This window comes from Lineus longissimus, chromosome 14, assembly GCF_910592395.1.
Source record: "Lineus longissimus chromosome 14, tnLinLong1.2, whole genome shotgun sequence".
Classification (NCBI taxonomy): Eukaryota; Metazoa; Nemertea; class Pilidiophora; order Heteronemertea; family Lineidae; genus Lineus; species Lineus longissimus.
Window position 1 is genome coordinate 8,591,306 of NC_088321.1, and position 25,946 is coordinate 8,617,251.

At 41.9% G+C, this 25,946-nt stretch overlaps 1 protein-coding gene across 1 annotated transcript; it reads left to right on the forward strand.

Moving 5' to 3' along the window:
* Positions 1 to 317: 317 nt before the first annotated feature.
* LOC135498895 (zinc finger protein 160-like) lies at positions 318 to 15,662 on the forward strand. The gene is made up of 3 exons (XM_064789410.1): positions 318 to 1,499; positions 2,686 to 2,983; positions 5,645 to 15,662. Exons 1-3 carry the CDS (start codon positions 504 to 506, stop codon positions 7,624 to 7,626), a joined length of 3,276 nt encoding a protein of 1,091 aa, XP_064645480.1. The 5' UTR covers positions 318 to 503; the 3' UTR covers positions 7,627 to 15,662.
* The last annotated feature ends 10,284 nt before the right edge of the window (positions 15,663 to 25,946 follow it).

Consider the following 25,946-nt stretch of genomic DNA (forward strand, 5'->3'; position numbering starts at 1 on the left):
CAATCCCCCTCTGAAATCTGTTTCTTGGGTGTCTGTAGGCCTAAAGCCACCAAGGGCAAAAAACATAATGTGAATGGTGGTATCATCTCATCCAAATGAGTTCCCTTTGTATTATTTCGCTTCAGAACTGGTTGGACATCGCCACAATGCTCAACACAACAGGTTAAAAACATGAGCAAGTCCATTTGATCACAACAAAAATGGAGGAATCGTTGAATCAGTCGGGAACGGAAGCTGGAGCTCTTCAGCTTTGCCCTCCAACATGTCAAACAGAAGACAATCAGCTTGAATCTCAGATCAGGCAATCTCAGCTTGAATCTCAAACAATACATTCTCCACTATCTCAAACAGAAAAACCTCAGCTTGATATATGCCAAGTGAGAATAAAGCAAGAACCTGACGATAACATCGCCGATACTCTGACTGATGTCAACAATACTCATAATATCATCGGTCAGTCATCATCGCTGGCTAGTCCAACATCTACATTGTCTTTACCAACTATGGCCTCCAGTCAGGACAGTGACATTCAGATCAATGCCAGCACATCGGGCCTAAATACTCGTTCAAATTCATCTACACTTGAGAATGATGCTCGGAGACCTGAACTAAGGGATGATGTTAGAAAAGATCGGCGCGTCTCGGTCAGTGATGGCCACACCATAGGTAATATTCACCATTGGGTTGTGACCTTTGAACCCAACGTGGTACCAAGTCAGGAAGTTGGCTATCTGGGTCTGACGGAGGGATTATGTGATACTGTGGAGGGTGATGATTGTATGCACTATATTGGCCCCGATACAAGCAAAGTTTCTGGGAAGTTTAGTCATATTGATAGCACTGATGCGCCCGATACGGAAGTGCCTCCAATTGTGTGTTCTACTGGATCTACCTCACAGGGAGTCATCAGCAGGCGTGATGGAAACATCACGCTTAGAGGAAGTACCATGCATGAAGGGAACTATGTCGAAGGAGCGGACTGCATGCATGAAGGGAAAAGCATCTTTGGAGGGACAACCATGCGTGAAGGGAACAATATCTTTGGAGGGGACACCATGCGCGAAGGGAATATTGAAAGTCAAACTGGAAGGAATTGCATCAATCATGTTAGTGGAGGGGACGACATGCTTGAAGGGAACAGTCAGGGTGAAGGGAATAGTATGCTTGAAGGAAACAGTGTGAGTGACAACGACATGCATGATGGAAGCAATGAGAACATCATACATGAAAGAACTAGCACATCTCAACGAAACAGCATGAGGGAAGAAAACAGCATGGTTGAACTTGAAGGCAACAGCACCCCATGTGGAGGAAACATGACATCGGATCAATCAATAGATGAAAAGCTTGGAGAAGATATAGAGGCAGCATCGGCAGAGGGTATCACAGACAAAGAACCCAGAGATGTTGAAGGAGCTGTGCCAGAACACTTTTTGTCTTCTCTTCAGTTGATGACGAAAGCACAGGATAAGATGAGACAGAGGAGGAAGCCTCTAGCTGTAAGTATACTAGCATAACCGAGTCAACAAAGTTGTCTGTGGGCTTTTCAAAAGTCCTTTTGGGCCCATTACTTCAAAGTAAGGTTTTTATTCAATCAAATTTTTGGACCCAAGAGGATTTCTCATATCGGTAGTCACAGTACAAAATAGATTTCTTTGTATCTATTCGTATACATTGACATATTGCTTTGATCTCCTCTGTACTGTTTATTTTTGATGAAATCTTCTAGGTAATCTTTTTTTAACAGGGACCACCAAAAATATGTTTGTACACTTGAGAACTGTGGTGTAAGCACTTAACTCTTTCAGTGCCAGACCCGTCAATCGACAGACAAGAAAATGCATCCATTGTGTGCCAAATCGTTGATCGACGGATAGGGTTAGTTTTAGTATATATCAGTAGACGGCGATACCCAAGCTCAATAAATGCAAGCTCTGCTCTGGCCTTAGTGAAGCAGACAAAAGATTCGGGTCGCAAGGCATCTTTGGTCAGTATGATTAGCAGAAAGGGCGGGCAGGAAGGCCACACTTCATGCGTTTCCTGCTGAAAAAGTCGCAGAAGTGCAAAATACCCCTTTGCCCTGGTGAATTCCTCAATATCTACCATACCCAAAATAAATATTACTGGCTTGGAAGTGTTAGATGACTGATAGGCGAAGTCAGTAAAGCATTTTTGGTGAAAATATCTTTTTAATTTATATTTTTTTCGAATTACAAAATCTTGAAAAACCTGTGTTTTCGTGGCATTCTTGCAGGCCATATTTGGAAACACTCTGGCACTGAAAGAACTAAAGGCTTATGCCGTTCATTAAATATTTGAAATTTGTAATTGGAATTAAAAATGTCAAACTGTTTACAAATAGATAATGGATATAAGATTCAACGGTCGTGTTGACAAATAAACAAACACTATAAATATCAAGTTTCAGCCAATTCGGAGGCACAATTGCTGCTCTATGGCATTGTGTAACTGCATTTCTATTTTCCTGGACCACCAGTAATTAGAAATGGCGTACACCTAGAGAGATGGTTTTCTCCTGAACGACTCATGGTTATGAAAACAATGAAGGACATGAAGGATGAAGAAATTATTTAGACTTTTCAAAACTTCTCTTTGCAAAAAAGGTTCCACGTGTCAAGCAACTATTGTCATTGTATCGCTATCTCAATCTTGTTCGTATTTCAGATCTTCAGTTTTAAGCTGAGACCTAAAAAGATTCTGAAGAAACAAGTATTCACCTCTATCGAACCAAGACCCACCAAGCATACCGTTACGCCAGACGGACACGTGGATTACATCAAACCAAGACCTTCTATGTCCACTGGTACTCCAGGTGCACTCGTGGGTTCCATCACACAAAGATCTACTAAGTCTCCTATCACTTCGTCCACACACATGGCCGGTTTGATCAAGCCTCAAGCTACCAAGATTATTAAGGACAGACAGTTGGATCCAGGAGATGCAAGAAAAACTGTTCTCATGGGTGAGTAGATCAATAAAAGACAAATAAATTCAAAGCAAGCAATATTGAATATATTCCTCAATGCTGATCCACCGTTGTTGTGCACATATCCATCCATCACCGCCGATAATTCCCCCTGATCGACCATCAGAAGGGCTGTTATTTCATCAGTAGTCATTCCCTTCCTTTCCCACGCGTCCATGTCGCGACAACACTAACATTACACTCACTCGTGGTTGTCGCACGAGACACGCACTGAAAGCCATCATAATTGAAGACCAGGTGTTCAATGAGTAACGGTTCCAGGGATGCTGACCTGACCTAAATGCCAAGTGTATGTTGTATGGAAGAAGGGTAACCTGATCCTGAGGTTGGCACTATCAATTCAGGCCGTCATTCAATTACATTGTGTCTAGCATTTTGATTGGCCACCCATTTAAGATGGTGCGTTCGACAGATTACCTGGCCCTTGATGTCGGCGATGAATGGAGGAGACTTTAGGACTGATATTCACCACCGATAAGTCCGCATGTATATTCCTCGACTCTCAGGTGCCTTGGAAAAGCTGCTGAAATATGTTGTAAATGCTTTGACTGTGATGGGAAGACCTTTTTGCGGTTGGTGATGAGCAAAGTGCAAGCATGTCATGCCATGCACATGTTATGTGAAAATCCTCTTAAACCCGTTCAACCCTGTCGCCCAGTATTCCGGCATGTCGTCACGTGTGTCTTAAACCCTGACAACCGGTATACCGGCATCCACGTGTACATGATGTTTGGCGGTATCCGCGGGAACCAAGCAGAATAGTTCTTGCATATAGCCTTAGGCAGGCACTGCTGAAGGCCGTTTCATGCCGATTTAGAATGTTTTTTTCCATTTTCTTCGATTTTGAGGCATTTTTCCTGGAATAAAATGGCCAGGAGATGTGATATGTTAGATGAAAGTGGTTCGGGGATGGATTAGGTGACAGTAGTTATGAATTTCCTGACGATTTTGAGTTGGAAGGCAGTGACGAAGATGTGAATGATGGCTTTGATTATACTGCAAGCATTACCAGCAGTGTACATGATGTACTGGGGGTCTGATCAAGCCTCGAGCTACCATTTTGAAAACACAAAAAGTGTGATATCTCACTTATCAGTGATTTGTTTTTGATGAAATATTTATGGTAGGTACTCCCAACCAGGATACATCACATATCATGGAGGTTTTTGATTTGACCTACCTCTGACACTGAATTTTGGTCTGATCTGTTTCTCGACTTGGACACCAGGGGAGCAAAAAATGAAAACCTAGAAAGTGTGATATCTCGCTCATTAGTGATTCGTATTCGATAAAGTAGTTATGGTAGGTAATACTCCCAGCACGGATACACTGCATACAGATTTTTGATTTGACCTACTTTTCAAGGTCCATTGTCAATTAAGTTGTTACCTGTATGGTGAGCACAATGGCCCCTGGCGTTTTCATTTACTCCACATAATTTCTTTATTTCGGAAATTTTGCGGAAATCTACTTGAAAAACTGAAAATCCACGGTTATAGGACAAGTTCCAGTTGGTTAACAGCTCATTTCCATTTTCAAAATTTGAAAAATATTTTATAAAAGTGGAGAAAAACTGCTTGACATTTTGAAACTTTATCATTCACGTCGGTTTGTTTACTATTGACAACACGCGCCCACTAGAGTGCGTTTCCAAATATTATGCGCAATTCTGCGTACCATTGAAAACCAAGGCCTATAATTGCTGTACCATTTCAGGGTTGCAGTTAGGCATCAATAAAAGTTCCTCGAACGCTGACTCTGTCTAAAATCGGCGAACAGAGTCTAGGCAATTATGATTCATTATGTTACTCACCAATGGGTAGCTTGGAATGTGCTTGCCTTGGGGAAAACCCCTTGACTACAGATCGACCTTAAGTTATGCCTGGACACTTGGTTCATGTATCCTTTCATTTGCAGATATCGTATCACCTGGTGTTATAGGAAGGGATGAGATTGTCTCACCTGATGTCATGTGTGCGCCCTTTGTAACGCCAGGTGATACAATCTCATCATTTGCAGATATTGTATCACCTGGCGTTATAGGATCACCAGGAAGGGATGAGATTGTCTCACCTGATGTCATGTGTGCGCCCTTTGTAATCACGTATCTCATCATTTGCAGATATTGTATCACCTGGCGTTATAGGATCACCAGGAAGGGATGAGATTGTCTCACCAGATGTCATGTGTGCGCCCTTTGTAATCACGTATCTCATCATTTGCAGATATTGTATCACCTGGCGTTATAGGATCACCAGGAAGGGATGAGATTGTCTCACCTGATGTCATGTGTGCACCCTTTGTAATCACGTATCTCATCATTTGCAGATATTGTATCACCTGGCGTTATAGGATCACCAGGAAGGGATGAGATTGTCTCACCTGATGTCATGTGTGCACCCTTTGTAATCACGTATCTCATCATTTGCAGATATTGTATCACCTGGCGTTATAGGATCACCAGGACGGGAGGAGATTGTCTCACCTGATGTCATGTGTGCGCCCTTTGTAATCACGTATCTCATCATTTGCAGATATTGTATCACCTGGCGTTATAGGATCACCAGGACGGGAGGAGATTGTCTCACCTGATGTCATGTGTGCGCCCTTTGTAATCACGTATCTCATCATTTGCAGATATTGTATCACCTGGCGTTATAGGATCACCAGGACGGGATGAAATCAACTGGGACTGGCCACAAGACAGTGAAGGAGCAGATCTAGACCAAGGTGGAACAAAGTTGAATATGAATAAATCAGCCAAGACAAGGAAATCGACATTTGGGATCCATAAATTTAATAGGACACCGCATCGTAGAGGATCAAAATCAACTCCGAAGAAGACTGATTTGAATCATGAATCTTTTGCGAAAAATAAGACGATTGATGAGAAGTGTAAGCCATGCTGTGTTGATCTGGGGAAGAGAGTGAGTGATGAAGGAGTTGAACGGCAAGCTCAAGTGGGTGGTGAAATAGTCAGGGGAGAGAGTAGCCTAAAAGCAGGCAGTGAAGTTGAACGACAACCTTGTTCTAAAAGTGCTAAAGTGGGTCAGAGACAACCTAATCATAAAGTTGGCCGGGGACAATCTATTTCCAAGGTGGGCAGAAGACCAGCTAAAGTGGGCCGCGGACAACGTTTCGTAGTTGGTGGAGCCCAACCTTCTGGGGAACGCATGAAACGAGACAGTGGAGATGAGATGACAAGCTTTCCCTGCAAATATTGTAAAAAGTCATTTCGACTGAAAAGTCAGTTGACAAATCATACTTGTCCTGATCGCAAAGACCAAGTGTTAGCAGAGGCATTAAAGTTGATGACAGAACGTCAGAAGACCAGCAATATATCGTTGGCCAAGAAGATTGTGTCGACGAGAAGGTCGAAGGGTCATATTTTGGAAGACACTGTTAACAAAATGTCTGATAGGAGGACAGTGTCGCAAGTCAAGACAGAGCGCGATTTGGAGAGTCCAAACTCAATGGCAGGTCCAACGCATACTAAGAGACTTTCACTTGTCCAAAAATATGACAGGTATAGACTGAAGCAGTTTGGTTGCGCTCATTGTAAAGTGGTCTTTCTGCGGAAGGATAACCTACTGAAGCATTTACTAATACATTCTGGTAATAGACCGTTTGGGTGTCAAGTTTGCGAGATGAAATTCCTGCGCAAGGACCAGTTGGTTCAACATGAGAGGATACATACAGGAGAAAAACCATTCCGATGCGAGACTTGCTCGAAAAGTTTTCTGGCAAAGGGCAACTTGAAACGACACGAACTCACCCACGCCGCTGACAAGCCATTCAAGTGCGACCGATGTAACGAGGCATTTATCCGCGAGTTTCAGTTAGACGTCCACAAGCGCATTCACTCCGGTAAAAAGCCCTTCAGATGTCAGATGTGTCGGAAGGGTTTTCGATGTGCAGTCACGTTGAATATACATCAGAGGAGTCATACGGGAGAAACGCCGTACGTGTGTGGGCAGTGCGACAAAGCATTCAAACAGAAACAGAGTTTGTCAAAACACGAATTTCTTGTTCACGGAGTCAAGCGGGAACACACATTTGAATGCGGGCACTGCGAGCGTGAGTTCATGTGTCGCAGTGATTTGACCAAACATGCAGTTGTCCATACGGAAGAGAGACCGTTTGTATGTCTCATTCAAAACTGTGGGAAGAGATTCCGAAAGAAGTTTCATCTAATGCGCCATGAGTTGACGCACACTGGTGACAAGCCATTCAAGTGCGAAATTTGTCAGAAAAGGTTTGCATCCAGTGGCAGCTTGAAGAAACACGAGCGAATCCACACTGGAGAAAAACCGTTCAAATGTTCGTACTGTGTGAAGGTATTCGCACAGAAAGTCGGCCTGCAGCAGCACGAACGTATCCACACTGGTGACAAGCCATACCAGTGCTCACATTGCAAAATGGCCTTCGCGCAGAGGTCGAATTTGCTGAGTCATGAGCGCGTGCACACGGGGAAAAAGCCATACGAGTGCGGTTATTGTCACAAGGCGTTTGCGGCAAGGTCGAATATGAAGCGTCATGAGATGACACACGAGAATGGCGCAGGGGGGCGGAACATCAAGGAAGAATCTGAAACGGACCTATCTGAATGGTCTGAATAAGTGATAAAATGTAAGAATGAACAATTTAGCTGCTTCTTGTTTCGCAGATTTACCATACCTCAGAATAATTGTAATTGACATGTTTCCACCAGTAGTGTTTTTTAAGGAGGACTAAAGGTAGGTGCTAGGGGATTCAATGGCCTAACAGCGTAACTTTGGCTACTGCCTCATGGCACTGGCTGACACCAGGTATGATGGATTTGTCGAGTGATGCAAGCAAAAAGATATATTAAAGCGAACTGGAACCGCCAAGCCAGTTCGTATGACCTCGTTTTCATTTCCCGCGTATCGGGTGATCAGAACGAGGCATGAATGAAACATGGCGCCTAGCTGTCAATCATTCAGTGACGTCACTACTATGGAATTTACTACGAAAATTCATGAATGAAAGATCGCATGACTCACGTGATTCTCACATGATTCTCAATAATAACAAATTGAACTGCGCATGTTCGGGCACTGGGGGCGGAGCTACAAATCTGAACTCGAATAGGAAGTTGGAAGTTTGACTTTCTCGGGCGGTGAAAGTCGAAAAGTTGAACAAATCGCTCGGCGGTTCCAGTTTGCTTTAAGTGGGCTTGAATTCAGGCGTGAGAACGTCATCGGCACGTCACACTTGCAGGCGCCTGTTATGTGGTGACAATGGGGTATTTATCCTTTTAGAGCCCTTGTTAAAAGTAGCCTGATTTGATGCATGCATGCAAGTCGCTTACAACACTTAAAATAAAATACTCGTCAAACAAGCGGGTATAGTGAAAGAGCTGATGTATTGACAGCAAAAGTGTCCATGCAGCAGAAGTGTCCATGCATGGATCATTGACGGGCTCATGGATAGATCTAGGATGATTATCACAAACCATGTTTACATGTGGATCCCATCATATAGATTCTATGATGGCCCAATGAGCAGAAGATCCACTGATGGCCCATGGACATTTCGTTGATGGGAGTTCCAACATAGGCCCAATGACGGTGGGTCCCATAAAAATGAACGTATGCAGCATAGTCTAACCCCATTTGAGTAACAGTCTTCAGAATTTGGGAAAATAAGAATACTTAACCAATCCTGCTATAAATCTTTGATGGCCTGTCAAATATTTTAAAACATATTTCATCCATGGGTCAATGATGGGGCCATGGTAGATACGACTATGGGTTCCATCAATGGATCTATGATGGGGATTCTCCATCGTCTATCCGTGGATGGAGCGCTGATGATTAATCCCCATCCGAGATCCATGCATGGACATTTTTGCCTTTTATTGCAGGCCCTATTGTCCGTATGTTCATCAGGCCATATCTGGCTTATTGATCTGCACCACGCTAATAAAAAGGAAATGAGAAGGTTCATTTTCGCCGCCCGAGCAAATGTAAAAATAGGCCAAAATGTTTGTCGAGCGAAATCTCCTTTTTAAAGACATGAGATGAACTAGTCATGTCAAGAGAAAAAAATACTCACCAGTGTAGCATTTGCTCCTCAATTTGTGAAACATTTACTCAGAAACTGAGCACTTACTCCTCGATTTGCTGAAACAAATTACTCATAAATTGATCATTTACTCCTGCATGTGTGAAAACAAATTACTCATAAATTTAGCATTTACTCCTTCATTTGTGACAAACAGATTACTCAGCAGTTTAACATACTCCTGCATTTGTGACAACAAATTACTGCTCCTGTATTTGAGAAAAAATTTACTCCTCGATTAAAAAAAATGCTAAGCATTTACTCTTCCAGTTTTGAAAAGTAATGCTGTTGTGGTGCTGTGTATTGGTGGTTGAGTAAAACGCCACTCAAATGAGCATTTTTGTCGCTGCGGTCTGTGTTCATTGCTGTGATGAGCAATAGAAATATCGCTCATCTGCCGGTAAAACTAGTTATCACTGGGATTCATACAGATCACAGGATTCACACTTTAAAATGGAGTTTGTCAAACCACACAATTATGTATGACTAAATAGGTATCAAGGTCCAGCTTCACATTATCATCTCCGCTGCATACTACAAGGCCTTTGTTGATTTATGCTGCTTGGTGGCTTAAGATATCAGTTGGCCAAAGTAAAATATGTGCTTACTGGGAGAGGAAATGACGACACAAAAAAAACAGACAAAGGATTAGTTCAATTTGAGGGGCGTTTAGGCCTGCATTTATTATTTTATCCAATTGTATCCCTCCAAGACTGTTATGGGAGGGCCTTGTTTCTATTGTGTTATAAAGGTTAACCAATACCTTTACCCACCATGCTAACCTAGGCCTTGTGCTTGATATGCGGAATGAAACACTCGTGTAGAGACATTTGTTAAATTCGGTTTTTATCAAGAGAATGATTCTTGGTTTCTAGTTATAGGTGCCACATATCGTATCAATGTGAACATTATGATTGATTTAGTTTTGTAGAATGGAATAAATCTAGAATTGGTGCTCATTAAGTACTCAAAATACTCGGTGAGTATTCAACATCATGTGGAAGTAGGGGGTTAATGTTTGCTTCTCCGACCAGGCAGACAAACTAGCGAGACATACACCATCATTTGGTGAGGTGCCAGTTCAGAAGTAATTGCGCCAATCAGAATATTGCTTACATTTGAATATAGGAATTTCAAAAAGGTGGTAGAAACAATATCCACAGTCACATTTTCACTGGTTGTTTTACCATGCCAAAAAGAAAGCACTAGCTATCTCCTTCAAGATGCACACTGCAACATCAATTCTGAGATTTCTGAGTGCGAAAATTCGATTCACACAAATCATCAGAAATAAAGAACTGGAACCAAGGTTGACAGTTAAATCTCGGATGCTGACTTAAAGGTGAAGTACGTCAACTGTACTTCACCGAATGAGGGCTAATGTCTCAGGGGTTGGTGTTGGGGGCTGGAGAAAAGAATGTCATACCCTGGTTTCCTCAAGATGGTATTCAAGTGCTTTGTTTTTTATGCACAGGTCCATCGTGGAAGATTTTGCAAATAGTCTGGCTGTCAGGGGTGACTTCTATGCCTTGCAGATGTGCCAATGAACTCATTGGCACATAAAAATTATCTTTTCGTTTGACTGTTGTGGAAAAAATACAGTGGAAGCTCCCTTAGCGGACACCTCTCTATTAAGGACACTAGGTTTGGTCCCAAATTGGCTGTTTCCATTCAATTTGACCTCTAATCAGGACACCTCTCTATTAAGGACAGCACTTGTCAGTCCTGAGGGTGTCCTTAATAGAGAGGTTCTACTGTACTCCTTCACTGCTGGATTTTGCAAGCAAAAATGCGTAAGGATTACAATTTGGATGTTGTTAAAAAGTCATTAGGATACACCAAAATTGGGGGACAAGTCTGCTGATAATACTCCAAAATCCGCTGGAAATAATATGTGGAAATGTTTGTTGTTGGAAGGTCTGTTATTCTTTATAGTTTTGGCCAACTAAATCTTTGATGTTTCATTACCAGGTCCACAAAGTTGGATGTATAGTAATTCTCACAGTCGTTTCCTGATCATGTAGTCTGTAATATTAGTACTATTAGTAGTGAGTATACAGTGTCACAACAATAGTGAGTTTCAGCAAATCAAAAAGTCCTTGTATGATGAAGCTGTATTAATAGCATTCCGCGAAGATGAGGTCACTGCAGCTGCTGCCCTCTATTTCCTCATCGCTGAATTACAGGCAATGTCGGACAAACATGCGGCTTCGTAATGGATTCAGGCTTTCTAACTAGGGCAGTTAGATTCAATCTGGCACATGTCCGAGTGTTGGAAATACTACATAATTGTTCTGAATATTTCTCTCTCTGACTCTATGGTATCATTCATGCTAAAAACAATGCAGGGTCAAAGATAATTGGCTTTGAAATAAACTCAAATGCGTAGAAATAAGTGTCGATGTCCGACTGTCACGTGACTAAAACGTCATCAATATCTTATGCAAATGACCTTGTGAGCTATAAATAGTAACTTCGCGGGATGCTATTATCTATGATGCGGCAAAACGTAAAATTGATACTGGTACGTCATACAAGCGTGAAATTAGTCCCTGCTGAAACTCCCTCAGTAAAAATAATGATCTAAAGGTCTAACCCAGCCTCCTGAAAAAGACCATTCCCCTTGTTAAAGCCTACCGTATGTGTTCAACTCTTATTGTTGTTAAGTTGTTATTGTGCGAGTGTTCTTACTATTCAATCTTATCAGACTTCATGTCCATGAACTGCCAAACCTTATTGCATTTTCAGTTGATTTCTGTTTACCCAAGTCTGTTTTGCTATATGCGACTCTTTGTCTTTACACCTGAAGTAAAAGGGTACCAGCGAAGATAGTGGCACTGACTATCACTGCGGTATTGCATTGAAGGAGATGTGTTATCAATTTTGATGACATTTTTACGTCGTTTTGACATTCATTGTGTGCACCTTTTGTTTTATCCATATTTGCAAATTATGCGAATAAAACCAGCAACGATAATACACAAGCCCTAAATTGATGATGATGATTGTCATTTTCACCCTCGTGGAAATCAGTGCCACCTATTGGAATGCCGGTGAAAACTTCTGTTACGAGTGAAGGTTGTTGGGTTTTTTTATGTCCACGCATATCATTAATGTTGCACAGCTGTGACAGTTGTCTTGGCATCTTGGTGGGTTTTGGAACACAGCTACGTGTGTTGTGCCACTTTTCACAATGGTTGTTGAGTAATAACTTTTTTTGTCGCTGTATTGGTGCCTTTTTAGGTTGTCTGTAGGATAATAATTATAGTCTGTAATGTGTCAAATTCTAAAATACCTAGATTCAAAATGAACCACACTTTACAATCCGTGAAAATGCACTATGCGCAAAGAAAGCCGTGTATTGAATTCAGTGTTTATGGATAGGCAACCATAACTGCTTGGGTTGGTGCAAAATGTGGAAGCTGTTATACAAACACATTTTTTTGTTTAATTTGAGATGTTTTAGAATAGAAATTGATACCTCACTGATGGTATTGATTGTCCCACCAAAACCGCTCGGGTGGAGCTGAAATGTTTACCAAAACCTCGGCTTTGGTCTACATTTTAGCTCCACCTGAGCAGTTTTGGTGAGACAATCAACACCTCCAGTGAGTTATCAATTCCTTAAACCACATTCTCAAATGCCTTAGTCGCAGGATATCAGTGTTTGTTATGGAAAATATGTTAAGAGTTGTTTTTATTTCAGCAGTTCTTCGTATCGCCACCAGGGACTGCTAGGTTTTAGTTCGAGGACAAATTTTCCTTACGGGCCGTTTCAGAATAGAAATGAATACCTTGGTCTAACCCCGAGCAGTCTTGATTGGACTGCCCCAGCTAGGTATCACTTCCTTGAAGAAAAATTTGGAAAGTTGCTATGCCACTTCTTAAATACTGACTTTACAGACAGGCTCAGGGCTCGAGATAACCCCTGAAAAGTGTATTTGAAACTGTTAACTTAAAAATCTGTTACAGGACTCCGGATATTTTTTTTTGTTGTTGTCAAGGCATTTGTTTGACTCCCGGGTAAGAAAGTCTAGCCTGAGCCCTGACAGTGTTGGACTCTAGTTTAGGAGTGTTCTCAGTCTGCAAACACATTTGTCGTTCTCATGAAGACTGTTGTTTTGTTTTGTACACCCATATCATACTCATTCAGATGAAGACTTATCATGTTTTGTTTTGCATTTAAACTTTGGTTAGTATTAGGTGCTGTTTTGTTGCACACATTGTCAGTTCAGTGATGGTAAGCTATGTCTCTCGCCTTAGGAGGCTCTGTCACGGCCCTGAATTCCGCTGTACATTTTCACATGCAGAATTTCTATCTCGGTGGGTTCCAACCATTTCTTCTGGAGACATTAGGTGGTGGAAGAGAGTTGGCCTCATGATCAAGAGGTCTTGGGTTCGACTCCTGGTCAAGTCACTCTTGGTTCCCCTACCGGTGGAGTTCAAGTGAGTGCCTTCTGGCTGCTCCTTCAAACCCCTGATTAATTTCTGTGGAGACCGGGGTAATAATATGTCATCCCAAAAGTGATTTGAGCAGGGAAACCTGGAAAAACACTATACATGTACATGTATAAGAACTCAATACAGAATGAAATATATAGATAATTGGCATGAAATTTCACAGACCAAAAAATTAACTATTACCCCTTTGATTGGGGCTACAAATTCCGCATGTCTTCATAAATGAGTGATCTTGTAATACTTCGAGGATTGTGGTTCCCTAGTCGCTTACCTTGGATAGAAAAAAGTGGTAGTCGACTATCACAACACATTGTCAGTTGGTAACTTAGTTTGGTCATCTGTTGGTATTTTAAGATCTTGGATGTTTAAAACCCGCAGCCTGTAGTAATCTCTTCAAGTTTAGAAAAAAACGCTGTGCCGGTTGACAGAACCATTGTTTAGTGCTGTGCCGGGTGAAAGAGCTAGTGTATAGTGGCGGGCGGGTTGACAGAACTTAGGTATGGTGCTGAGCCAGCTCACCGAACTAAGGTGTGGTGCTGTGCCAGCTCACAGAACTAAGTGTACAGTGCCAGGGTGGTTTACAGAACGTTTATACAGTGCTGGACTGGTTTACAGTCTAGTGTGTGGTACTAGGGTGGTTTACAGAACGTTTATACAGTGCTGGGCTGGTTTACAGTCTAGTGTGTGGTACTAGGGTGGTTTACAGAACTATTGTGCAGTGCCGGGCCGGTTTACAGGTCTCTTGTAGTACAGCCATGTAACTATGTCACTCTGCGACTGCCAACACAGGCTACCATTTTTGAACTGCTAATAATAATAATAATAAATATTTTTATTGCCTCCTAAAAGAAGATATTTACAGTACAGTACACAATGAGCACAACAGTTTTTCCCACAATTGTTACATACAAATTAAAGCATTAAAATATGGGCACAGACATACCACCATCATGATCAGAACGACCTGAGCAATAATCTGGTCAATTCATATAATCCGTTTCATGGTGTCAATCACAAGTGCGTGAAGATACCTGAATTATAGCAATCGATCGGCCTCGAATTATTTGATACACACAACCTGAAGACCCTACATAACATGTATCACCAAGGATAAGAATTGTGAAATATGTTTGAAAAACCGAGGGAAATCAAAATCAAAATCGTGAAATTTTAAAGTTTTTCAGAATGTTTTGGAATTCAACAATCGAAAATGGCGCAAAAAATGTGGCAGTCTACAATATCTGTATTCAACTATCACCTAAAGTTTTTGGGCTTTCTGTCACTCGATTCCGAGCACATCATTAGCTGGACTGTAGTTGTTTTAGCGGCTGTCCTGAAAGGGTTGTTCCATTTGAACCCATTCAAATTTTGAAGGGCGTGGACAAGAATAGAATTTCTACATATCAATCATGCTGTAGCTTAAAGGGACTCTATATGCAGCTGCTAGGTAGGCAAGATAAATTTACACATATACGCCAATAGGGGTCTCTCTCATCTCACAGTAAATCAAAACTATTCACGCTTGTACAAGGAAAATATTCAGTGCTGAATCAAACAGGACCCAGTGTCATTACAATTATTTGTCACTCAAAAATGGCCAATTTAACCCCTCTGCTCCTGCCTATAGCATTCAAGGAATCATGATACTGTAATTAAGTTAAACCTTATTCAAATGAAAGACTTGCCACTAACAGTTCAATTTAAGCTGTGGGGTCGAAAATGTATCGGACAATTTTACTCCATCTTACAGCACCTCACTGACAGTATTGGTTGTCCCGCAAAGCCCGAAGTATACCAAAGTGGTATACGGTGGAAACTTCCTCTGTGCATTGTTACTGACAGAATTTCTTTCTCAGTGGAATGAAACCCTTCTAGAGACATGCAATGCATGAAATCAAATGAAGATTCTCTGATCTATACTTGATGAAATTAATGAAACGTAAGCTATATTATTGGTGCAAACAAAATTACAGTCAGTGCCATTCAGGTCTGTTATTTCAACAAGACATGCTTCAGTGTTAAGGAAACTCTGGTTAGTGTAGTGACTATTGTCTCACATAATATGTGTTGTATGAAAATGTTACAATAAAATTAGTTCAAAAGTCAACGTTGATCTTTGTCTGTTTTAAACATCAGCAAATCACCATTGTTACAGGATAAGTCCTTGGAGTGATCTCCTCCTGCCCATGATACAATGACCCCACAGCTGCAGCATACAAACATTTGAGTAATGGCTACCTCGGCTCCCTGACCCTAGTGAAGAAGAGACCAATTGGAGGGCCTTTTGGGACAAGACCCAGTATTCCAATCTTCAGCCAGTGAACTGGTCTTTAGCATCAACAGACAACGATATGACCTCCACAGGAGAAGGATGTAAACTGCTAAGGCAAGGTCATGACCGATTTACAGGACACGGATGCGACATGCATCAAAGATTCCACCTGGCATCTAATCTGTACAGGACATGGATGTGACCTGTACAGGACAAGCTAGGATGCAACCTGTATAGGAACAGGATGCCACCTGTGAACAGGTCACAGATGTGATCTGTACCAAGGTTGTGACCTGTATTATAAGGATGTGCCCAGTGTGTGATAATGATGCAACCTAATTTGGGACAAGACCTGCACCAAGGATGTGACCTGTGAGCAGGACAGTGATCTGACCTTTATACCAAGGATATGACCTGTATAGGATACAACTTTTAAAATACAATGATATTTTGAAAGGACAAGGCTAACACCAGTATGCGAGGGGCCAGTACAAAGGGGAGATCACCTCGCCGAGGGTACTCGACAAGTGGGTTTGCCATTGTATTAGCGTAGTTTCAGCTGGGGACATGATCAGTTGTCGTCACGCACACAAACTACACCATGAAATGTTGCTCTACCATGAAAATGTAGCCTAGATGATATTGTCCCGTCCCCAACTTCAAAAGGGTGGGGGAAATTCACACCATGACTCGTATAGCCTGCTCTATGGAAATGCCTTGTGTATTCTCCAAGTCACATGTTACAAGTGACCATGTGGAACTGTATGTCAACTCTGCCTTTTTGGCTCACCGTAGAGGAATCTACACAACACCGCAGTGTCTGTCGTCCATCGTCGTCGTATCCTGTTTCAAAAACAGTGGCACGTTTCTTAACCGCTGGGGCTATAAACTTGAAACTTTGTACACAGGACCCCCCCCCCCCCCAGGTCAGGTGACCTCTGAGAATGAATTTTGGTCCGATCTGATTCTTAACTTAGCCACCAGGGGGCCAGAAGTGGAAACCTAAAAAGTGTGATATCTCTCTTATGAGCGACTCGTTTTCGATAAAAATTTTGGGGTAGGTTCTCCTAGTAAGGATACATCACATATCTTACGGGTTTTTGATTTGACCTAATTTTCAAGGTCACAGAGGTCAAATGGCGTAAATTGTCCGTTTGAGTGTAACTATGGGACGTTTCTTAACCGATAAAGCTGTGAACTTGAAATTTGGTATACATGACTCCCTACATCATAATTAAAACCTCTTGAGACCGAATTTCGGTATGATCTGATTCTCGACTTGGCCACCAGGGTGCCAAAACAAAAAAAGGCAAAAAGTGCAATAACTCGCTTAATAGTGACATGTTTTCAATTTTATTTTTATGGTTAGGTACTCATGAGAGCAAGGATATATCACATATCCTACGGGTTTTTGATTTGACCTTATTTTCAAGGTCACAGAGGTCAAATGGTGTGAATTGGCCGTTTGTGTGTAACTATGGCACGTTTCTTTACCACTAAAGCTATGAACTTTAAACTTGGTACACATGACCCCCTAGGTCAGATGATCTGTGACACTGATTTTCGGTCCGGTCTGATTCCTAATTTGGCCACCAGGGGGCCAAAACCAAAAATTTGAATAGTGCCATATCTCGCTTATTACTGATTTGTTTTTGATAAAATTTTATAGTAGGTACTCCTAGCAGGGATACATCACATGTCGTACGGGTTTTTGATTTGACTTACTTTTCAAGGTGACTGAGGTCCAAGTTCAAAATTTCACCGTTGAGTGGCACGTTTATTCACTACTTCATATAGAGTAAAATCTTTTTTCCAGGTCAGGTCAAGCATGGGGGTATTATTAAGATATTACTATCTTAATAATACCTTCATGAGGGAATTGGGTCAAGTATGGAATTTTGACCTTTGCTCTCAAAAGTCTTGGAAAGTCTTGAATTTTACATTTCTTGTACTAAAAATAATGATTACTCCAAAATAATATGATTATAACTTTAATAAAATTTGAAAAAATATGGTAGGTACTTCAAGCAAGGGTACATCACTGAGCACATAGTCTGTGCCATTTGAAGCTGGTCTCAAACCCCAGTTGGGCTTCAATATATGACATACCTTCTATCTGCCACGCGAGGTTGGGCGTAGTTGTGCATGTGTCAATAATTCTAGGCCAAATAGCAAAAAATAGCCGTGATGACCCTATGTTTTCACACCAAATAAAGAAACTAGATGCATTTGGCTATCTGCTGGTGGTTTATGTCATTCCCAAATCATTCATTTTTAGACGATTTACTAGCCACACAATATAGATGTATGAGTAGGCCTACTAGGTTACATTTCACCTATTCACATATCATACATAATTTACAGTACAATGTACGTTCCTTTCTACTACGATGAGCACAGAGGCCCCTGTGGCCGTTTCATTGGGTTTTGAACACAAACAAAACTGTCACAAAATTGGATATGGCGGTAACGTAAATGCGTAGCAATTAGTAAGTGTTTTTGCGATCTATTTTTGCTATCTTGTCCGAGAACCGCTCCACCGAGTAGTGGTTTTTGTTCATAATCCCATAATAAATGAAACGGCCAGGGGCCATTGTGCGCACCGTATAGATATTTGGTGGTTAGGAATTCATCCTGGTTAAGAAACGTGCTACATGTACAGTATATAGGTCAAACCAAAGTCGGTACGACATGTGATGTAAATCCTTGCTTGGAGTACCTACAAAAAAAATCATCCGCGAGAACAAGTCACTAATAAGCAAGGAATTGCACTTTTTACCTTTTTTAGTTTTGGCCTCCTCGTGGCCAAGTTTAGAATCAGATCGGATTGAAATTCGGTGTCCGAGGTTACATGACGTAGGGAGTCACATGTATCAAATTTTAAGATGATACCATTAGCGGTTAAGAAAAGTGCCATAGTTACACTCAAACGGCAAATTTACGCCATTTGATCTCTGTGACCTTGAAAAATTAGATCAAATCACAAACCCGCATCATATGTGATGTATCCTTGCTAGGAGAACCTACCATAAAAATGTTATCAAAAACGAGTCATTCATGAGAGATATCACACTTTTTAGGTTACCACTTCTGGCCCCCTGGTGGCCAAGTGAAGAATCAGATCAGACCGAAATTAATTGTCAGAGGTCACCTGACCTGGGGGTCCTGTGTACAAAGTTTCAAGTTGATAGCTCTAGCGGTAAAGAAAGGTTCCACTGTTTTTAAAACAGGACACGGACGACGACGACGGACACAACTCTCCTACGGCGAGCCAAAAACAAGAGGCCCAGGGGTCAGGCGCTCAGCTGAAATGCATGGGCGCGATGAACAAAACGAAAGTACCTAGAAGGGATTCACTTTCGCGACTGGGATCCAGCAGAGGTAGCTGGGTTTTGAAATCCGCTTTTGGTGTTGTCATCATGTCCCCTATCTTGCCAATCAACTTTTCGGGCCAGTTATGTATTAAAATTGTGCAATTGCACTTTTAAGATCCGATTCAAGGAACCAGTTTGTTGATCGCAAATACATTCCCAACATTTGATGACATCCTCCACGTACCAGGTAAGTGGGTCATTCTCGGTGAATTGGTTCTCAAAACAGATCGAATAACAAGAACTCGGCACTGTAATTCCCAACGCAGAACGAGTCTGATCGTGTTTTAAAAACAAACCTAAACGGGGTGCATTAATAAGTCAGGCCGTGTTGATATGGGTAAACTACAGACTAGCTCGGAAAAACTTACACAAATCCTTCTTGACATTAAAATCTTGTTTATTCTCAGGATTATTGGTTGACACAAGTAGATAGTGACCCTTCTCACCTATTGCAGAGAATGGACCGGTCAAATACATAGAGAACATCACTGTCAAGAGAGTCCATTTTAAATTACAAGGGGAAAGAAAGATGAATTTGGACTTAAAATGCAAATAATTTTGATACAAATGTGAAAACTACATGATCGAAATTATTATTCTACAAAACAAAAGCTAAATAAAAATTAGATTCCTATTTCATGAAGAATATACTTTAAAACTATCGCAGAGAGCAGAAAGCACTGTGGCGTTGCACTGCAGCACTGAGAAGTTTCAAGTCCAAATTTGCATTCCAATGAAAAACTTCTCTGATTTCTGCTTCGCTTATTCCTGAATCCTGGCAGTTTTCCCGCTAAACACAGGATACTAGTGAAAATGTGGAAGAAATGTCCATTCGTGCGAGGGAGCTCAGATATGCCACTGTAACCAACCTCTATATCGGTACACACCTTAACATGTTTATGGCTCACAACAAAAAACATATGTAAAGTGATGGGTAGAATGTGTAGCTGAAATTAGAGTGTAGTATCTCAATGCCTTCATTGATTTTTTCTTAGGGTCTTCCTTTTTTACCACGATGGGTCTTCGTTTTTTACCTTTTTCAGAGGTCTTCCATCTTCGGTCTTTGGGTCTTCGTTTTATATATACCCCCTCTCATCCTCGTTTTAAGCCGCACATAGGTCCTGTCGCGCAGATGTGCTTCCTACCTGCTAGACTCCCATCCTCGATTCATGCCACACGGAGGTCCTTTCACCAGTATGTGCCATCGAGGTACTAGCCTCTCGCCCTCGATTCAAACCACGTGGAGGTCCTGTCACCCTGATGTGCTTCCTACCTGCTAGCCTCTCGCCCTCGATTCAAACCACGTGGAGGTCCTGTCACCAGGATGTGCTTCCTACCTGCTAGCCTCTCGTCCTCGATTCAATAAAAAGTGCCAAATTCGCAACTGCTATGTTTGCGACATTCGTTAAACTTTTTTCGTCTTATAACTGTTATTACTCACTCCTTCACTGTAAAATAGAACTGTCTTGTAAATTAAATTGTAAATCCTGTATATAATAATTAACATTGTACTACATGTAATTCATAAGGGAGCAGGCATTATGCGGCCAATCTGGTCTTGTTCTGCTCCCGACCACAATCAATATCATGTATTTCATTAATGCACCTTGTAAATTTTGTTGGTCGAATAAATATTCATATTCATATTCATATTCGACCTACTGGCCTCTTGTCATTGATTCAAGCCGCGTGGGGATCCTGTCACCCGAATGCCTGCTTCCAACCTGCTAGCCTCTCGTCCTGGATTCATGCCACACGTAGGTCCTTTCATCAGTATGTGCCATCGAGGTACTAGCCTCTCGCCCTCGATTCAAACCACGTGGAGGTCCTGTCACCCTGATGTGCTTCCTACCTGCTAGCCTCTCGCCCTCGATTCAAACCACGTGGAGGTCCTGTCACCAGGATGTGCTTCCTACCTGCTAGCCTCTCGTCCTCGATTCAAGCCGCGCGGCGGTCCTGTCACCCTGATGTGCTTCCTACCTGCTAGCCTCTCGTCCTCGATTCAAGCCGCGCGGCGGTCCTGTCACCCTGATGTGCTTCCTACCTGCTAGCCTCTCGTCCTCGATTCAAGCCGCGCGGCGGTCCTGTCACCCTGATGTGCTTCCTACCTGCTAGCCTCTCGCCCTCGATTCAAGCCGCGCGGCGGTCCTGTCACCCTGATGTGCTTCCTAGCCTCTCGCCCTCGATTCAAGCCGCGCGGTGGTCCTGTCACCCTGATGTGCTTCCTACCTACTAGCCTCTCGTCCTCGATTCAAGCCGCGCGGCGATCCTGTCACCCTGATGTGCTTCCTACCTACTAGCCTCTCGTCCTCGATTCAAGCCGCGCGGCGGTCCTGTCACCCTGATGTGCTTCCTACCTGCTAGCCTCTCGCCCTCGATTCAAGCCGCGCGGCGGTCCTGTCACCCTGATGTGCTTCCTACCTACTAGCCTCTCGTCCTCGATTCAAGCCGCGCGGCGATCCTGTCACCCTGATGTGCTTCCTACCTACTAGCCTCTCGTCCTCGATTCAAGCCGCGCGGCGGTCCTGTCACCCTGATGTGCTTCCTACCTGCTAGCCTCTCGCCCTCGATTCAAGCCGCGCGGCGGTCCTGTCACCCTGATGTGCTTCCTACCTGCTAGCCTCTCGCCCTCGATTCAAGCCGCGTGGAGGTCCTGTCACCAGGATGTGCTTCCGACCTGCTAGCCTCTCGCCCTCGATTCAAGCCGCGTGGAGGTCCTGTCACCAGGATGTGCTTCCTACCTGCTAGCCTCTCGCCCTCGATTCAAGCCGCGCGGCGGTCCTGTCACCAGGATGTGCTTCCCACCTGCTAGCCTCTCGTCCTCGTTTCAAGCCGCATGGAGGTTCTGTCAGCCAGATGTGCTTCCTACCTGCTAGCCTCCCGTCCTTGATTCAAGCCACATGGAGGTCCTGTCACAAGTATATGCCTCTGACCTACAAGCCTCTCGTCCTCGATTCAAGCTGCGGGGAAGTCCTGTCACCAGGATGTGCCTCTGACCTACTAGCCTATGGTCCTCGATTAATGCTACACCGAGGTCCTGTCACCAATATGTACACTTCGGACGCAGCGGACCGGCCTCTTCCTTCGGCATATGAGACATTATGAATAGGATGACGAAATAGACTGCCCCGGGAGCAAGGGTTTTTTTACAGGTAGGTTCGTACCATTGTGTACATTGACAGCCAATCAGAGCTCAGAAACTTCGCCTGACGTCATCAAGTAAGAAACGCACGTGTTGTCAGGCAGTAAACAAGATCAGCGATGCACATTGATAAATGGTGCGAGTTCGAATCTCGGATGGACCCAAAAAACTATGCACTTTTTATTTTTATTGCTTTTTTTCATTTACTTAATCATTTTAATAATACATTTCTCTTCGGAAATGTACACAATGTACACAATGGTACGAACCTACCTGTAAAAAAACCTCGCGCCCCAGGAGTTTAGACGGACATGTGCGCTCTCGGAATTTATCACTTGCATTTTGTACTTTCCTCCAGACAGGTGTAACAACCGTCCTGAAACATTTCGCTTAGTTTGATTTACCTAACACCACGCGGCGCTAGTAGTTTGGTTTCACCCGTTGGGGACATATCATTATGATAAATAAGTTATTTATCATTTTTGGGATGCAACTAAGCCGGGAAGAGAAAGAGCCACCCAGAATCTCTAGTTCACATCAAAAGACACAATTTCTAGCTAAATTTGATCTCATTCGTTCAGGTTTTCAACAAAGTTATCTATTTTGATAAAAGTTGTCCAGATTTAGAGTAGAATATGGCATTTTTGATTTGTTAATTTTTTTCAGTTAGTTTGGGATTCGATGACGTCACATTAATATATATGGGATTATATACGAGTAATTGTGTTACATGTAGCTTAATCAAACGGTTTAAATTGAAATCTGGTGTAATTTGTTTTGCATAATTAGTCTATAATTAGTTAAATAGGTGTTGCTACAAAACTGCTTTGACAAGAGACAATTCCAGTAGCATTTTGTGTCATTATGATGTCTTGAATAAATTTTACTTATCGGTAGCTGGCGCACACGCGCCTAACTTGAGAAAATAAGATATAATTATTGGTCAAAATTGGGCGAATATATGTGAAATATCCTTGATTTAGTGATGGAAATACAGGAAATACATGGTTAAGAATATAGTAAAAACCCCAATCTGACCTCCAAAATACAGGAAATTAAGGACGGGGGGGAGCTCATGATAAGAATTTCTTTTTTATGTTGAATATTCTACTTTAAAAGAGTCTCATAACGAACTTCTCGTTGAAAATCAAATAATACGATTATTGACATTTCTTGAGTGCTTATTTCTAGTTCGATTCGAGTTCAAGTTTCAAATTTTTGAACGAATGGAGTCGTTCTTTTTTATTTTTTCCCTGAAACACTATAAACTTACATCGTCCAAAAGATTTTCTGTAGTTATTGATGAAAATGTCATTTGATAGATACCCGAGTAGCCCATTTGTCATCATAAATAATCCTCCTTCATGTCGGGGAGAGGGACTAAACCGATACCCTGAGTGTGGAGTGTATTCAGGGGACACTCCGGACGTAGTGGATCGGCCTCATCCGCCCCGTGACATTGGAATAGGTTTAGGATTACCATTTGGACTCCCTCGGGAGTCCTGCGCTCTTAGAAATAAATAAATAGTTTTTTCGGCCAACACAAATATATATGCACCCCAAAGAGTCGTTTTGGTAAAATGAAAACCCCAAATAATGGTTTTGGATATTGTGAAAAACATCCACAATGTTTTTCACACTTCGCTGAAAACCTCTTCGGTGTGCTTATTCGCCACTTTCCTCAAGCAGAAATCATATAGTAATTATCCCGCTGGAAAAGTGCCCGGCCAGTGTACAACAGCGCAGAAACGCACATAGCCTACATGTGGGGACACCCCAAATATTGCACGGCGCACTCGAAATAAGGGGTTCGTCACTCGTATTCATTGCCCATTTTTGTAAATTCTCTTCCCACTCGGAGAGCGAGAGTCAACGATCTGGGGATTAAGGGAGACGCACAGCCAGGTTTATTATGACTTTTGCAGCCACAAAAGAAATCGGACGCAAAGAAGAAGAAGTATATTTTCTGTTGGCTAAGGAAAATAGAGATACACGTTACCGATATTATACATGCAAATTCGCTGAGATTTGCCAGTGTATATCTGTGTTATAAAACCAATTTTAGCTAAAATGTGAACAAATTTTAAAACCAATTTTAAACCAAAATGTGAACAACGCCCCCTACTGGTGTCCCCAAAAGCACTTTTGGAGGACTCAAACTTTAGCTGGCCCTCGACTTCACAGAAGTGTTGAAATTTATATTCATTGCATGTAAACAAATTCGAGTTCAATTTTCAAATTTTGAACTAACGGAATATAGCCTTTATTAGTAAGCCGGCCTTATGCCAAGTTATTCGACAAAATTGGGGTTAGGGTTAGTATATTAGAGTTCGGGTCAAATTAGGGTTAGGGTTAGGGTTATACATGCATGTGGTCGGTTGGAATCATGATTGATGAGGAATCGCCGAGAAATAGCCATGTGCAGTGAAGGAAATGCATTCTCAATAAAGATCGCATTGGGCTGTTAAAGGTAGCTGTCGATATAAGGAATATATAATCCACAAACTTAAGAGGATAACTATCTCCTAAGTTGTCAAATGAAACAAATTTTTGCGACATACAACATTTGAGAAGACAGTCCTGACCTTCCTGTACTCGCGAATTGGCATCTTTCTTTATTTACGAGCGCTTGCGCTTATTTTCAGCAGAATTTGGGTTTGCGGATTGTCAAGGGTTAAGAAGGCTTTTTTGAAGAAAAAAGAAACGAATTTCTGCAGTGAAAAAAATCTCATCATATCTTTGTATTTCCGAATTGAACCTTTTTAGTGAAAATAGGTTTTTTTCTTGAGGCCAATAGAAAAAACTTTATTATCACCGGAAAAGATTTCAGTTCGGATGTACACATTGTCAAATCAGGTTAGATTTTGCCTACAAAAACACAGGCATCGATGGCCCATGGAAGGATCACGTGTAAACATGGTTCGTGATAATCATCATATAGTATAGATCCACTGATGGCCCATGGACGTGCCATCAAATAGTGGTTCCATCAAAGGCCAAATGGCGGTGGGTCCCATAAAAATGAAGGTATGCAGCAAACCTATTTCTGAATCAGTATAGTCTTTACTCAGAACTTCCTAAATTCTTTGATGGCCCGTCAAAAGATTTATATAACGGATTCTATCCATGGGTCAATGATGGGCCCATGGTAGATACGGCCATGGATTCCATCGATGGATTTATGATGGACAATCTTAGAATTTATAAATGAAAACAACTAATCGGGTAGTTGATATTGTACAACTGTGAAAATAGAAAAGTGGTAGTGAAGCTAACCATCAATTTAGTAACAAATAACAATTAAAATTATTAAAAACTAATTTTTCGATAGGCAAACAACAAATCTCAGAGTACGTGCACTAGGAACTTACTACAAATGTATATACCAGAGTAGTAAAATATAACTACTATAGATAGTTATTTTTACAAATACTTTTTATGAGTGTGCATAAATTGTTTACATTCGCTGTAAATCGTGATAACAGACTGGAATCATAGCGCATAGCTGTCAATGATTTACTCAGAAACCTGTCAGAATTCAACCAATAAAACGACCGTAAATAAAAACTGCACTGAAAAAAGATTTAAGAAAAAAAGCGTTAA

Excerpts from the sequence above, each read along its gene's own strand:
- LOC135498895 (XM_064789410.1), top strand. The coding sequence starts at position 504 with ATGGCCTCCAGTCAGGACAGTGACATTCAGATCAATGCCAGCACATCG. Across the intron at positions 1,500-2,685 it reads AGAGGAGGAAGCCTCTAGCT|ATCTTCAGTTTTAAGCTGAG; the intron begins GTAAGTATACTA and ends TTCGTATTTCAG. Across the intron at positions 2,984-5,644 it reads AAGAAAAACTGTTCTCATGG|ATATTGTATCACCTGGCGTT; the intron begins GTGAGTAGATCA and ends CATCATTTGCAG.